Below are 16,178 nucleotides of genomic sequence, written 5' to 3'. Positions count from 1 at the left end.
ACTGAGGCTGCCCCTTCATGAGCCTGACTCAAATGCCAAATCATCCTGCCAAGAAACCACCTGCTACTAGTCCTGTGGTCTGTAGGACACATATGTAGGGGGATAAAACAATACAGCTTCCCCCAAAGTTACTCAGACCGCCTCGTCGTAGTTGTTTCTGTAACAGGCAAAGAAGAGGGCAATCTGGCTAGAGCCCCAGGGTTTCAGGGCCCGGGGGCCTCGGGTAGGACGAGCTCATGCCAAGGCCCGCCCTCTTTTCTCTTCTGTCCAATGGCTTTCCTGGACTTTCGAGGCGGGAGTGAGAGCGACCAGATTGTTAGTAAACGCGGAGCCACGTGTAGGCGCGGATTCTGGAGCCCCCGGCGGCGCGTGCGCACTGGGTACGCAGTGTGTACGCAAGCGCGCGCTTCTGTGCGGAAGCGAGAATCCCCGCTGCACGTGGGGTCCGGGGCGATGGAGGCGGCGATGCAGAATGAAGCTAAGATCTGCGCTGAGTCTAAAACAGAGTCCGGCCCTCGGGGCCCCGGCTGTAGCCTCCGGCACTTTGCCTGCGAACAGAACCTGCTGTCCCGGCCTGATGGCTCTGCCTCTTTCCTGCAAGGTAAGAACTTACCCAAGTGGTATTCGTTTGAGGGGGTGGTTACAGTGTACTCTGCTAGCTGGTAAATAACCCTCCTGGACTGGTGCGGTTCTTGCCCGGGTGGATACTACTGCATACGCCAGCAGACATATGTCTCCCTCCCGACTAGAAAGAAGATATCTCCACTTGGTAAGTAGTGCTCAAAATGAAAGAGGGGCAGACCTCCTCTTAAGAACGAATACTCGGAATAGGGAAAATCTCTTCACCTGGGTGACTGTCTCCCTTGACTAGGTTCCTTCCCGGCCTCCCACACACCAACCGTGGGTCCATACATCCCAGACTGAGGCAAGCCCATTTGTTTGCATAAATACCCGGTAGTCTGGCAAATCACCACTACCAGTTTAATTACTCCCTAGATACGTGGCAGATTTTTTACCCAAGTAAATACTTTACAGATTGCGGGTGATGGCCCCAGCCCCCGCCCCAACAATTGGATAAATATCCCTTTGCCTGGGATACACAACTCTCCATATACCCCTAAGACTGGGGCAGGTCTTACTTATTAGGTAAATATCCCCTTCCGCTAGCTAAATACCTCTCAAACTAGACTCAACTCCCTGACCTGGGTAAACATTCCTCTGGAGATAGGCCTAAGGATCACCCCTATAAATGCTTCAGGCCCCTCTCTAGGGTATTATCTTAAACCCAGGTACAAAGCCTACTTTCATTCATTCCTTGGTTGAACACCTGCATTTTTGCTAAGTGCTGCTCTAGGGACTGAGAATACACAGATAAAAAAATTTTTTAAATCCCTGCCCTAACAGAATTTGCATTCCATTCAGAGAGACAGACAAAAGGTAACTAAGTAAAATATACAGCAAAATACTATGGAGAAAAATATATCAGGGAAGAGGAATAGGGTATGCCAGAGAGGGTTGCAAGCAGTCTTAAATAGGGTGTTCGGGAAAGGCCTCACTGAGATGGCACCATTTCAATAAGGACCCAAATGTAAGGGAACAAACCCTAAAGAGATCAAGAGGAAAGCTTACCAAGCACTGGGAACAAGAGGGGTAAAGGCCCTGAGGCAAAAACTTGCCTGGTGTGTTTGAGGAACAGTCAGGAGACAAGTGTGGCTGCAGCAGTGACAGGAGGTTGGAGAGAGGTAAGGACTGCCCGTCACATAAGGCCTAATGATGACAACGGAGCCATGTGACATGATCTGAATATATTTTAATGGAACCTCTCTGGCTGCAGTGTTGACTATAGAGGATCGGAGGGAGGAGGGAGACGATGGTGGCTCAGACCAGAGTGGAAGCAGGCGGGTAGTGAGATCCTGGGTGTGTTTTGAAGGTAAAACTGACCAATGTTGCAGATGGTTTGGTTTGGAGGTATGAGAGAGTCAGGGAGAACCCTAATGTTTTTTCTCTTAGATCAGCTGTGCTAGCAGAAGATGGGTTCAGTTTGGAAGATTAAATTTGCAGTGCTTGGTAGAATCCGAGTGGCAGTGTGGACTGGGCGGTACTACATATGAGACTGGAATTTGGACTCCGTCGGCTATAGGTGGTATTTCAAGCTACTGACTGGTTGGAATTACCACCAAAATTAGTATAGATGGAGAAGAGAGGAGGTCTCAGGACTAAGCCCTGGGTCTTCCAACTTGTGCAGAGCTAGGAAAAGACACTGAGGAGGAGTAGCCAGTAATGTAAGAGGAAACCCAAGGGAGGACAGTGACCTGGAGCCCAGAGAAGAATGAGTTTGAGATGTAAGGGCCAACCAGCTGCCTCGGCCCTACTGAGAGGCTGCATCACGTGAGGATGGGAATGGCCTGTGGGTTGACAACTTGGACGCAGATCCTGGATGGCACTGTCGAGCTGCTCCAGTGGCGTGGTGGGGTCAGGGAGGAAAAGAGTCTGTGAGTGGAGACGGCTCTTCAGGAGCTTTGCTGTAAGAGGATCAGCTCAGTGGGGCTGGAGTTAGATGGATGTAGGGTCCAGAGGGGAGGGAATTGCTGGAGCCATGTCCTGGAGAAGGTGAGAGTGGAGGGACCCCTACGCTCAGATGAACCACAGAGAGCTCATCTGGAGTAACAGGAAGGAAGACCCCATTGTGGATCTAGTTCTGTTTGGATAATTTCCCCCTTCAGGGCACAGCCTCTGGGAGCCAAGAAGAATCCCCCAATTACATGGCAGCTCCTCCTTCCCAACCCCGGGGAGCAGGGGGGGGCGGGGAAGGCCTCACCCGGGACTTTCCCAGAACCTCCCCCAGGCTGAGCTGTTGCTAAATGCAGCTGCCTGGAGTTTTTTAGAGCTTAAGAACTACTGAGCCCCTTCCATATTCTAAAGCCCCAAAGCCCAGGACCCTGGAGCAGGGTTCTGTGCAGACCTTCAAAAGTGTGTCCGACATGCCTGTGACCTCAGACTCTCTGGTGAGGTTAAAAATGCAAAGCCCCAAAACCTGCCCATGCCAACTAAGGCTGGCCCTCTACACTGTAAGTTAACTGCTGCGGTGATTCTGATTGCAGGCCAGTGTTTGGAAGCTGTGCTCGAGAGAGAGCTCCATGTCTTCCCCCTACAGGTTGCAGGCCCGGTTGCACATTAGAGCAGCTTGCAGAGCTCAGAGGCTCCTGGGGAAGGGGCCTGGGCATCAGAATCTTTTAAAGCTCCGCCGTGAGTCCAGTGTACAGCCAGGGTTGAGAATTGCATTTGTTAATGGTTCTTTTAACCTAGAATGGAGAATATCAGAGTGTATCAAAGCAGTAATGGTAACAGTTGTTTTGTGAGGCTTTCGTTCCATTAAGTACACACAGATGTGTGTGTTGGATCCTGCTCTAAAATCTCTTATGGGGAGTTGCGGTTAGCAAAGCCTGGAAGCTGATGTTACAGTCCAGTCTCTTCATTTTGCAGATGGTAAAACTGAGGCCCAGGGAAGTGAGCAAAATGCCAGGAGGAAGTCAGCAGGAGTCAGGACCCACCCCCAGACTGTTACCCCTTTCTCTCCACTGCTGCAGAGTCTGGGGATGTAGGCCTGAAGGAAGAGAGCTGGGCTAGGGGATGCTTTGGAAGGAGAAGTTGGGACCACAGCAGTAAGAGGAAGGAAGATTAGCGCTCAGGAAGGACTGCATGTTAAAGTTGATAATAATAGCAAAAGTCTGTTGGGCACTCAGCAGTTCCCTGGCAGCGTTTTTCTTTTAAATAGATTATCTCATTTAATCCTCACAGGTAGGGGCAGTGGAGGGTACTGTTATCCTCATTGTGCGGATGAGGAAGTGAAAGCAGAGAAACGAAGCAAGTGTTCAAAGAATCACTGCCAACAAATGGGAGGCCAGAGTGGGGGTGATGTGGGGAGCTCTGGCCACCTGGCTCAGTCCCCACACTGTTAAGTGCCGCACATTGGGCCCCAGAGTCAGGGAAAATGTGGATGAGGCCTCCTGTGCTGTCTCCCCAGGGGATACGTCCGTCCTGGCTGGTGTGTACGGGCCAGCTGAGGTGAAGGTCAGCAAAGAGATCTTCAACAAGGCCACCCTGGAAGTGATCCTGAGGCCGAAGACCGGGCTGCCTGGTAATTGGGCCCAGCTGGATCTTCCGATGTCCACTCTGTTGGGGCGTCTTGCCCGGTGTCTCCCCGACTGCTGTCCCCAGTCTCCACTCCCCTTCTCCCTCCCCTCAGCCATTTCTGTCTCTTTCTCCAGCTCTCTGCCTGTGTTCCTGTCACTTCTCTCTCTCTCAGTCTTCACTTTCCCCTCCTCTCTCCGGGCTCCGTCTCTCCTTCTTTCCATTAACCTGTTTTTCTGCCCTTTTACGCTCTGTCCCCCTCACTCCCCAGAGCTGGGCCCATGGGGATGGGAGTAGACAGCAGCACTGGATTTGGGAGCTCTGAGGCTCTCTTTCCCACCAGGAATCCTCTATCGTCCATGCAGGGTCTTGTACTAACCAGGGCTGAGACTTGCAGGCCCTTTCCAGAGGGTTTGGGTGGGGCATATGGAGGAAGGTGAGCCAGACGGGAGGGAAGCGCCTGACCACCCCTACCCCTCCCCTGATTTCCCCAGGCGTAGCAGAGAAGAGCCGAGAGCGACTGATCAGAAACACGTGTGAAGCAGTGGTGCTGGGAGCCTTGCATCCCCGCACCTCCATAACTGTGGTGCTGCAGGTTGTCAGTGATGCTGGCTCTGTATCCTTTCCCCCAGGCCACCCCCTCCAGGAAGTCCTCCAGAATCTCTGATTGGCCCCCTTACTGATGGCCATGTATGCACCCTCTACTAGTCTGTTTCACAAGCACCAACTTGTTGTAGAACAGCAGGCACGGCTTGAGTGCTTACTACATGCCAGGCACTGTTCTGAGCACCTTATACCTAACTCATTTAATTTGCACAGTAGGGTCAACTCACACTTCTAGTAATTGGCAGGGCCAGGACTTGGGCCCAGGCCATCTGGTTCTAGAGCTCAAGGCCCCTAGCAGGTGGGTGTTCCGTTCCCATGTTTCACGTGAGGAAACCGAGGCCCAGAGAGGGGAGTTTGCTTGCCCAAGTCATGTGGCTGGAAGGCAGCAGAGGCTGAATTCACACCCAGGCCTATCTGACTCCAAAGCCTGTGCCATTGACCTCTGTTCTGACCCTGAGCTTGGATTTGAGGTTCAACACTGGAGGAGCCCTAAGCAGGCAGAGGGGTTGGTTCAGCAGCTCAGCCTTGAAAGATGGCTGTGGTTTGGGTGAGAAAGGTGGAGGCCAAGGACCAGAAACCGGCCTTTCTAGAAGGCTCTGCTGGGGCGTGGCCCTGTGCTGGTCAGACACTTCATAGATGGGGAAGACGAGATCTGTTGTGAACCCATTTTACGGAAGGGAGGTAATATAGGGTCAGTGGCAGAGGTGGGACTGACTGACTGTAAAGCTGGGCCCTTATCTGCCACATTAGGCCTGGGGAGGAGGGACTTGAGGAACCTGAGGTGTGGCCAGCTGTCTGACTTAGGCCTCTGCTCACCTCGCACCGCACCCCAGCCACACCTCTTCCCCGGACTGTGGGCTCCCAGGATACTGCCTCATCCCTCTGTCACCTGATAGCACCACCTGCTCAATTCCCAAGCTCCGGGCCTGGCCTTGCCACTGCCTCCTTGTGTGATCTTGGAAGGCTTCCGCCCTCAGTTTCGTTGAAGGTTCCTATCTGTTGCATATCATTATGATTCCTGATTGAGGCTCAGAGAGAGTAAGTAACTTGCTCGAGGTCACAGCTTACGGGTGGCAAATTCAAGTCTGGAACTCAAGGATAGTGGATCCCAGCACTACTTTCCCATTCTGTTTTTCTGTGAGCAATTAGTGATGTCTGCCACAAGCACTAGCAGGGTGAATGGAGGCGTGCATGTGTTGTAGAAACTTAACCACTGCCTGTGGCACTCAGCTCCTGGCCTGTTGCCTGAATGCTGCCTGCATGGCATTGGTGGACGCTGGGGTACCCATGCGGGCCCTGTTCTGTGGGGTCACCTGTGCTTTGGACTCTGGTGGGACCCTCATGCTGGACCCCACAGCAAAGCAGGAAAAGGTAGGTATGAAGGGCAGGGTGGTCAAAGACCTCAGGCAGACGCTCCCTCTCCTCCTCTAGGCCTCGCTTCTCCAAAACTGTTGGCTTGTACCACCTCAGTCCCAACTGGCGAGCTCTGCTCTGTTCATCTGGGCAAGTGCTAGAAACCCAACTCTAACCCATCTAAGCAAAAAGGGAGTTAATTTTTAGAGGCTGAAAATCAAAAGCAAAGGAGGAGAGAACTTTTTCTCAAGTGCACAGTGTGCTAGGGCTCTGGTTAGTCACAGTTATTTGCCCGACTGTAACAGTCACATCCAGTCGGGAAAGCAGAAACTCCTTGGGGGATTTCAGACAGAGGGAATTTAATGCTGGGACCTGGTTACAACCATGTTGGAAGAGCTGCAGGAGCAAAAAGGAAGAAGGGAGGCCACCCAGATATTAGAAGCCTGAAGGCAACTCCTAGTCTGTGCTGTTGGAGACACTGGTGCAGTTGGAACTAGAAATGCTCTGGCTTTGCACTGGCTGCTGAAGTCCAGAGCCCAGCCCACCTCCATGGCTACTGTGGCAGGTGATGTACCCCAAACTCCTGCTGTAGGGAGGACCAAGATGCTGCTCTCCCTCCTTCCAGTCTTCCCCCAGATTACTGGTAGAACCTTACTGGTGGAAGAATCTGGGAAACAGAATTTGCTGGCTTCCAGCCCCAGGGGTACAGAGCACTGGAGGGAGGCTGGAAGGCACCAGGGAATGATGGGCACTGTGGCTGCCCCTGTGGCACAGGAGACTGTGCTCAGAAGCCCCTGTCAGAACCGTGTGGTGGAGTCTGGCGTGGGAGGCGGTTACCCAGGGAAGCAGGGAAGGAATGATATGTAGGGGGAAAAAAAAAACCACACACACTTGATACATAAGTGCCTGGCTGGGAGAAAAGCAAGCCCCTTCTTTGGGACCAGCTGAGATTGTGTCTGAGGGGAGAGTCCCAGGTCCCCCACCTTGTACCCCTCATCCCTAGGAGGCCCGGGCAGTCCTGACGTTTGCACTTGACAGCGTGGAGCGGAAGCTGCTGATGTCCACCACCAAGGGGCTCTACTCCGATGCTGAGGTACCAGCGTGTGATTAGGGGTGACTGTCAGATCCCTCCCTCCCATTTAACGTCAGGTCCTGTCCCAATCCTCAGAGGCTTAAGGAGAGCTCCTTCCCTGCATCCCTTCTGTAAAGAGGAGTGTTCAAACTTTGCAGCCATAGAAACCCTTGTGGGAATTTTAAAGGGAAGCCCAACTTACGAGAATAGAAGAGGGGCTCAGGTTGAAATCAAGAGGTAGGGGCACCTGAAGGCCTCCCAGCTTCCAGCCCAGAGCTGTGCACCTTGGAGTTTGGAATGTCCGTAAAACAGTTTGGCAACTGTTGGATGAAATGGTCTCCAAGAGCATTTCCAACCTGGCCCTCCTGTGAATCCAGGCATACGTGGCAGTAAAGATCTGGGGTGTCTCAGATCCCATGGCTTGTAAGACTGGAGTCACAGGGCCTGTGGCTCTAAAATTCCAAACTCTGGCTCCAGAGATCAACAAGGTTGCGGTCACTTCCAGGGGTCAGGATGCCCGATCCCCTTGGTCTGAGGGCTTGGAGCTGCAGGAATCTGACCCCTGGAGCCTTCCCCTTATCTTTTTTTTCTCCTTTTCTCCTCTCGGGAGCCCATGCAGTCGGGGAGGAGGGGGTGCACTTGGAGTAATCCCCACACCACCTGCCTTACTTGTGGACGGCTAGGTCTGGGGACTCTGGGAATCAGGTGGGGCCTGGGGGAGCCTCCATGGGGCAGACCCGGGCCCTGAGCACTGACCTGTCTCCCCTCCCAGCTCCAGCAGTGCCTGGCAGCAGCCCAGACCGCCTCCCAGCACGTCTTCCGCTTCTACCGGGAATCGCTGCAGAGGCGTTACTCCAAGAGCTGAGGCAAGAGCTGAGGCAAGCCAGGGCAGGGCGCCCTCCCGCCACTGCCACCTACCACCTCCAGCGACAAATAAACCAGCAGCCTGGCCCTGCCTATCTGTCATTGTGTGCCGGAGTGAGCTGGTCCCAGAGCTGCAGGGACCCCCAACCTGCTAGTCAGTCCCTGGGCCCATGGGGGGAGGTCGGTACAGACCCCACCCCGCCCCCAGGAAGACACTCTAGGAGTGTGCATTTATTGAGTGAATCTACTCATTCTGACCGTCCCATAAAGTGGGGCTGTTACTGTAGCCTCCAGGTCCCAGGTTCCAGGAGCAGTGAAGTGATGGACAAATAAAGTTGGTGTCTGTTGAATGGTGGCAAATGTTATTTTAAAAAGGGACGGGGCCGGGAGAGGGGTTTTGGCGGGTTCGTTTGAGGAGGGCAAATTTAATACATCAGTCAGAGACACCTTCATGGAAAGGGGGACATCCAAGGGAAGCCCGGGAAGAGGCCAGGGGCAGGCTCAGGAACTCACAGATATGTGGGGGGAGGACCCCTGGCAGAGACCTGCAGAGGTTCAAGGGCTGGCAAGGTGGCCAGTGTAGCTGAAGCAGAATGAGGGTGGGAGGAGGGAGGGGTGCTCAGGGAGGTAACAGGCCTTCTGGGCCTCAGGGGAATCTGGTTCTGAGTCTTTTAACTGCCAGGGGTCACCACCTAATTAGCGGTGCAGCATGGGTTCCACTGAGTCCAAACCCAGAGCCCTCACCGTTCAGACAAACCCAGGAGATGCCAGCACACTCTGGACTGCGGTTCCCTCTCTGTGAACCAAAGTGGCTGAGGCCTGTTGGTTCTCAGGGGTGGGAGCAATCCCTAAGGGGCTTTTGGAAATGGGTATATTTTTAGTTTTGATTTGACTGATCACAACCCTCATATTTAGGGAATAGGAGCCAGGAACATCCTTCAGGAGTAGTGTTCCCACCGGTGGGCCACATGGCTGCCAGATCCTGTCTGCCACTGCCACTTGGGGGTGCATGGTGAAGGTGACACGCTGGGGGGCCTTCTGGACACTTCACACTTGAACTGGCTCACGAGGTGCCCACAATTGCCCTTTGGGCAGGTGTCATTTTCATCCCCAGTAACCAAGAAGGAAATGCATAAATATCTAGCTTAAAATTATGATCCGTGAAGACACTCAGGAGGGCACAAATGGGGAACAGTATTTCCTCCTAGCGAGATTAAATGGCTTTAAATGGAGTGAGAAAACTAAACCACTGTCGCCTTGTTACTTGGTGTTATCAGGCCCCATTTAACGTGCTTCTGCTAAGTGTTCATGGCAGACGGCTGTTTTGCCTGCCTTTGATGTCTTAAGGCTCCATCCATCCCAGCCTCCCAGTCTCGGGCCACTTGAGGGGGCTGCCTCCTACCCCAGGAGGGCCAACGAGAGAGTTCCTGAGGAACAGGACCTCTGGGGTACCTGAGCTACCTGGGGCCATTTTTCTCTCCCAGAAGGGGGAGCCTGCACAGTGAAGCCAACAGGAGAAAGGAGGGCCAAGAGATGAGGAGACCAGACCATTTAATTTGAGCCCTGAATACGGTACTGTGTCGGCTTTCTTGCCCTTTCTTGGGCAAGGCAGGCCTTGTTGGATTTCTGCCATTTGCTGTCAAAGGAGCTCAGAGGGAGGCTGCGGTTTACATGTATGACCCACAGTCTTCGGGTCTGTTTCAGGTGTGGGGGGAAATAGTCCCATTTTGCAAATGAGAAAAAGAGGCTCAGAGAGAAGGCACTTGGGCAGAGGTTCCACAATGAACATGGAGGAGTGAGGACTTGCAACCTGGCTTTCTCTAATTCTACCGACCACCCATGCTGTGAAGAGAATATTCTGCAATTTGGAAGCCCTCCGGGCCGCGCGGCGGATTCCCCCTTCTCTAGCTCTGAGGTGTCAGGGGGCACCCTGGGGACAGCCCGTCACTCTGGCCCGCCCCCTCCAGGGGTCAGGCGCCGCCAGCCCCTTCCACCTTCCCACACACACAGACAGACACAGGTTTGGCGGCAAGAGTGTCTGGTGTTTAATCGCTCTTTGCGGCCTCCAGGAAGCGGGGCGGGGGTGGTCCGGCGCCCTCCCATTTCTGGACGCTACCGCCGCCGCCTCATCCACCCGGATTCTCCACTCCGACCGCGGACGCGCTGGGCGGCCAGCCTCTGGGTTCACAGTGGGGGCCGCAGGGGCAACTAGGGCGGGTCCCGGGAGGCGAGGTAGGCGGCCAGGGTCACCAGGGCGGCCGCGTATGTGCACACGCCCAGCCCGACGGCCAGGACCCCCAGCAGGAAGGCGCGGCGGGAGGCGGCCCCTGCCCCCTGGACGTCCCCCTTGGCCCAAGCCTTGTTGGTCTGTGGAGGCGTTGGGCAGCGGTGACTCAGGCATCCCCGCAGCCCAGCTCCTCCCCCACCCAACACACCCATGTATTCACTCATCTATTCCAAAAACAGATGGAGCAGCTACTGTGGGTCGGGCACAGTTGGGCACTGGGGAATACTGCGTGACTAATAAAAACATGTATATATGACCATATGCCACAGTTCTAACTCTGAGCCTCACAATGGCCCTGAGGCAGGAATTATTCATTCCCATTTTACCGATGAGGAAAATGAGGCACAGAGAGGTTGAATGGCTTGCGCACAACCTTACTAGAGAGCAGCAGACCTAGGATTTGAGCTCAGGTTCTTAACCACCCCTCTGGGCTGCTTTCTGTGAAACATGCCTCATTTTACCCCTGAATGTTTTTAGATGATGAATACTTATCTCCATCTCTCCCCCTCCACCTGCCCCCTCGCAAGCATAGCTCCTCTGTTTTGTTTTATTTTTAACGCATTTTTCTTTTTTAATCCAGTCCCCTCCCAACCCCACACCCACAGACTGACCTTCTGGGCCAGGCAGAAGGCGGCGATGCCCACAGGCCAGAAACAGCACAGCATGGAGAAGACAGCCAAGCCAAGGTGGTCGTGGGGTAGGAGTGGGGAGAGCAGGCTGCCCCCATCCCAGTCCGAGTCACTGTCACTGGATGACACATCCTATGGGCAGGAGACGGCCTAAGTGGGCATCTCCACCCATCTTCCCTGCCCCCAAAGACACCAAGAGAGAAAAATGTTCCAAGAGATAGGCTCCTGACTTGTCTAAATCCTGGATCCCTCTGTGGGGAAGCTCTAGACCTTGTCTCCAGAGAAAAGCATCACCCACACTCAAAAGCTTTGAGTTCAGTTTCAAGGAGTTCACAAGTCCAATCACGGATACTATAACTGCTTAAAAGCTCTGAATTAAAAATCTCTGAAGTGAAGACAGAAACCAATGGGGACAGGAAACTGTAACAAGATGGAGATTAGGGGTGCCAGCTCTGGCGGCCTAAATTACTAGGACAAACCTGTCAGCTGAAACTACAGGTTCTAGGTTAAAAACAATTTGTTTTAATTTTGTATCAAACAGCTCACAAGACTTTAAGGAGTTACTGTTAAGGCCAAAACTGAAGTGAAAATCAAGGTTAATTTAACAGAGAGGTCAAATGAACAGAGAAGGCCCCTTCTGCCCTGCAGCTGACACAAGTAAACCAAATCCTCTTTGGAGGAAGGCACTTTAATTCTAGGCCTCAAAGAAATTTTTCCTAAAAACAATGTTTCAAATACAATGACCAGCACGCAGTCAAAAATAACCAGGCACACGAGAACCATAGATGAGAATTGGCAGAAGTAATAAGGCCCTCAAAGTCTTCAATTAATGGAATTATCAGACACATATACCAAAGGGAAGCTTACTGTCACAATGTGGCAGGCTGTGTTTCCAAAAATGGCCACAACCACTCTCCCATCCCACATGCTCTTCTTCCAGTGTGACTGATAATCTTCCCATCAAGGGGTGAGGTCTATGTCCACTTTCCTTGAGTCTGGGCAGGCTGTGACTCACTTGTAATTGATAGAATGTGGTGGAAGTAATGCCACACGACTTGTAAGCATAAGTCAGAAAAGGTAGTCAGCAGCTTCTGTTTTGCTGAAACACTCATGCTGGAGGCTGGAGGCACACAAGAAGTCTGACTGCCCTGAAGCTGCCATGCTGTGAGCCCAAACCAGCCCACCTGGGGAGACTCATGCAGAAGCCCTGAGATTCCATCAAGAGACAGAGATCCAACCAGACCCCAGCTACTTCAGACCCTCAGTGTTCCAGCTCTAGCCACTGGCTGACCACAACCTCATGGAAGACCCTGAGGCAGAGCCACTCAAGTCCTTCCCAAATTCCTGACCCATGGAAACCATGAGCCATGATAATGATTATTGTTGTTTTAAGTTGCTAAGTTTTGGAGTGTTTTCTTATACAGTAATAGCAACCGGAAAACCATGTTTAGGAAATAAAAGGCAAGCTTGACAATATGCCCAAGGAATAAGAAATTATCAAAAGTGACATTAATTGGAAAAAAAAAAAGAGAGAGACCAGGGACAACAGAGGCACAGAGATGCATTGGCTTAGGAGAGAGATGGACAGATAGAGAACACGGGGGTCAGAAGTCAGAGGGAAGAGAAAAAGAGACAAAGGGAACAAAGATGAGATGAATCTGGAGAGAAAAAGGTAAAGCAACAGGGGGAAAAAGAGAATAGGAAGAACCACAACTGGAAACCAAGGAAGGCCACACACAGTTGGGAAGTGAGACTGGAGGCCAAAGGCTGGTACTCAAGCTGCCAGCCTGCCAGATGTTGGCCGTAGCTGGGTTCGCCCTCCAGCCCCCTCCCCTATCTCCCACTAAGGAGCCCACCTTAGTGATGCTGCTCTTACCTCAAGGTCAGGTGGCCCTGGATCCCCTAGGCCAGCGCTCACAGAGGGAAAAGATGGTGGCAGAAACTGCCAACCCCTCAGCGATTCCGCAAAGGCTGTCTCTCGAAAGGGAGGCCCCAGATCAGGCTCACCAGGCTTCTGGACAAGGGGCTCACTGCCTGCACCCACCAGCAGAGGCTGTTGGAGTTCTCGAAGACTGGGGCTGTCCATGGCTGGAGAGAGGTTCCCAGAGGGAATTCCTGGGGGTAGGGGAAAGAAAAAGACAAGTTGTAAAAGTTGCACCTTCATCCTTCCCCTGACTCCTGGCTTTGGAGAGGCCCCAGGCAGAGATTAGGTAGCTGACTGATCTTCAGACCCATTTTACAGATAGTGAAACTGAGGCCCAGGGAGTAAAAAGAGTTTCATCCAAGTTGTGACAAGAACTCAGGAATCTGGACATTTGGTTCTGGGCTACTCTCTCTTCAGGTCAAAACCACATACCTGTTGCACATTTATTCCAAACCATGCCTTACACACCTACTTGGCCCATGAACTTCACACCCATACTGGGTTCACACTCCCATCCCTCCCCCCCACGCCCATCCCCAATTATGCGTAGTTCACACACCCTCTGTGGCCCCCAAGCCTTCACATTCTCAATCCCCAAGTCCCCTGCCACACGTACCCATCCAGGCAAGCCCAACACCCCCTCCTCCTGTGCACATTCATGTCCCAAGGGACTGTTTGCATACTTGCCCCCCTAAAATAAGCTCGCAGAAAACACCTCTCTGGAGCCCCAAGCTTCTCACACACTCATCCAAATAACTCCTTGCACCTTCATCCTAATCCCCCCAGCATCAGATTCCCCCAGATACACATATATACACAGGCTTCCCACACATGCAGCCTGGACACTCTCCCCTGTTCCCACCCATCACCTTCCTTGTACACCTGCCCCAGATACCCAGAGCCACACACCCCTCTCCTACTCCAGCCACATCCATGACTCACACCTACCAGCTCCCCAAACACCTCACCAGAATCCACCTTTGCACACCTCCCCCATAACATCCGCAAACCACCACACGTACACACTCAACTCAACCAGAGAATATTCTTCTTGCCCTCACTATCCCCCTGAGGGGTCCCCAAGTCTCCCGCCCTCAGTACAAACCTGCCTTGAGCCGATTTCCTCACCAAGGTTTTGCCTCCGGATCCCCAACGCCAGGACCCGGGGGAAAGCGGTACCCGCCCCCCCCCCCCCCCCCAGCTGAGCCCCTCACTCACCGCCCACGGCCATAGGCCGAAACCTCTTGGGCCCCCTGCACAGACACCCGCCCCGACCCTACCTCCCGGGGTGGGGGAACTCCGTGAACCTCGCTTTCCCCGGTGCCGGGACCGGGGCCTGGGGGCGCGGGGTCTGTGCGCGCCGCTCGGCGCCCCTCCCAGGGCCCCTGGCCCGCAGCGCGCGGGGGCGGGGATGGGGGCGGGGCGGCGGGCCCCAGGCTCCTCCCTCTGCCGAGCCGGGGAGGGGGCCTTGAAGGCCGACGTCAGCGCCCGGCGTGGGTCCCTGCTACCCCGGGTGTGGAGGAGCAGGCGGTAGTCTCTGAGCACAGACCCTCCCGAACCCAGACCCAAAAGCTGTAGGACGGTGGAGGGGGCGCCCCAATTCTCCAGGGCCTTCCTGGCTTGGCCCCGCCTCCACCCCACTGTCCTCCCCGCTGCCCAGCAATAATAACGGCAACCACAGCTAACTGTGGGTAAGGTTCCTAGTGCTTTACACATACACGTATACGTTTATTCCTAAGAACGATCGTTGATTGTCCTGTTGTGCCCAGGGGGAAACAGGCGCAGAGAGGTTAGGATTTGCCTACGAGCACGCCGCGGGGTCACTGAGTGCAGACTACATCCGGCCCCTGGGTTAGATGCCCTGCATTATCATCTCAAGGATTCCTCTCAGTAGCTCTATTCCTATCCCAATTCTGCAGATAAGGAGACTGAGGCTCAGAGATGTGTGCTCACTTGGCCAAGGTAAACAACTGGTACTAGGATCCACCAGCAGTTTGCAACCCAGGGCTGTGTTTCTTGCTGGCCCAAAGAGAGGGGAGAAAGCAGAGGCAGCAGGTGAGGTAGGGGCTTTCAGGGAAAGGGTGCGGAGGTGGGAGTGGGCCAGGGGTGGCGTGCTACTTATCAGGTGGTACAGGTGGTGGTTATGAGGCAGTGTTTGGACCCACACAGACCTTTCCTTTCCAGGCTCTTCAAGGCACCTGCTATATGACCTCTGGATAATGGCATCACCTTTCTGAGCCCCCAATTTCTTCATCTGTAAAATGTAGTAAATACTCCCTGCCTCTTACATGTGATAATATATATAAAACACTTAGATTAGGTGCCATAACAAATGTCCAACATCTGCCCCAAACTAGGCACTCCGAACATGTCTGGTATTTAGGAATATAATTATTTATTTCCATCTTCATCAGTCTGATTAGAGGATTTCTCACCCTGCCGGCCTCCACCTCTTTCAGGGAGCCCACCCATCTTGCATTGGCTTCCCTTTCTCGGAAGCCCTCCATCTCACCAGTCCCAGACAGTCAAACTGGAGGATTCCCTTCCTGATGTGGGGCCGGCCAGAGTTCCCTTGCTCCAGGGCTCTGGGGCTCCGTGCCAAGAGTCCAGACGCTGGAGCTGGCACAGGCCCCACTCCCGGGGAGAGCAGATGGTGTCTGGAAGTGCACTTGGCTCAGCCAGAGTTTCTGGCAGACAACAGGCGGGGAGATCCACGGAGGGAAGATGAGAGACCTGTTTTATGGGGAGAGAGACCCTGTTACTCTCTGTCTCCTTAACCTCGCTCTTATTGCTTATCACTATGAAACATATATTTCTGTTGTTTGTAGTTTGAATCCTCCCACATCAGTGTCAGTTCCAGCCAGGCTGGGATTTGATCTCTTTTGTTCACTGCTGTGCCTCAGGGCCTAGAACAGTGCCTGGCACAAAGCAGGGCTTCAATACATATTTGTGGGGTGGGGGCATGAATTCCCACCAGCCTGTTTTTTTTACCAAACCTCTGAGCAATATAGGTCCCTCCGACTCCCTTGTCCACCCTAGAGATTTATTCATGTCCAGTAGATCTCTCTGGCTGCCATCAGCCTTGTATAGTCAGTCTCCCCAGGATACCACAAGAGACCCTGGCCTCTTGGAGTTTGTGATGGTCGTGGAATATTAAACATGAGATTCCAGCCAGGATCATCAACAGAAGCCTAAACACTGACTGAAAGTTTGATGAGGAACAGAATATTTATTAAGTCTCAAAGTATGCTCCCACAGATCATATATTTATTACAAAGGGAAAAAAATAGTAATAACGGACAATATCACTGT

At 53.2% G+C, this 16,178-nt stretch overlaps 2 protein-coding genes across 5 annotated transcripts; one reads left to right on the top strand and one right to left on the bottom strand.

Moving 5' to 3' along the window:
- The first annotated feature begins 320 nt into the window (after positions 1-320).
- Positions 321-8,376, top strand: EXOSC5 (exosome component 5). Its single transcript, XM_010985241.2, has 6 exons — positions 321-601; positions 4,025-4,138; positions 4,626-4,747; positions 5,968-6,108; positions 7,094-7,183; positions 7,935-8,376. The coding sequence occupies exons 1-6, from the start codon at positions 454-456 to the stop codon at positions 8,025-8,027; spliced, it is 708 nt and encodes a 235-aa protein (XP_010983543.1). The 5' UTR covers positions 321-453; the 3' UTR covers positions 8,028-8,376.
- Positions 8,377-10,047: 1,671 nt separating this feature from the next.
- TMEM91 (transmembrane protein 91) lies at positions 10,048-14,476 on the bottom strand. Of its 4 annotated transcripts, none has more exons than XM_031458761.2 (4): positions 14,147-14,476; positions 12,819-13,057; positions 10,925-11,074; positions 10,048-10,393 (listed from the first exon to the last, which is right to left on the bottom strand). In XM_031458761.2, the coding sequence occupies exons 2-4, from the start codon at positions 13,026-13,028 to the stop codon at positions 10,235-10,237; spliced, it is 519 nt and encodes a 172-aa protein (XP_031314621.1). In that variant the 5' UTR covers positions 13,029-13,057; positions 14,147-14,476; the 3' UTR covers positions 10,048-10,234. The 4 variants fall into 4 exon arrangements, with proteins under 4 accessions (XP_031314621.1, XP_064345419.1, XP_031314620.1 ...); XM_064489349.1 differs by having other exon boundaries at positions 10,048-10,234; positions 14,147-14,472; XM_031458760.2 differs by having other exon boundaries at positions 14,085-14,207.
- Positions 14,477-16,178: the final 1,702 nt, after the last annotated feature.

Source organism: Camelus dromedarius, chromosome 9 (assembly GCF_036321535.1).
Source record: "Camelus dromedarius isolate mCamDro1 chromosome 9, mCamDro1.pat, whole genome shotgun sequence".
NCBI lineage: Eukaryota > Metazoa > Chordata > Mammalia > Artiodactyla > Camelidae > Camelus > Camelus dromedarius.
The sequence above is the reverse complement of the archived record's forward strand: the minus strand, read 5'-3'. Positions and strand labels throughout refer to the sequence as shown.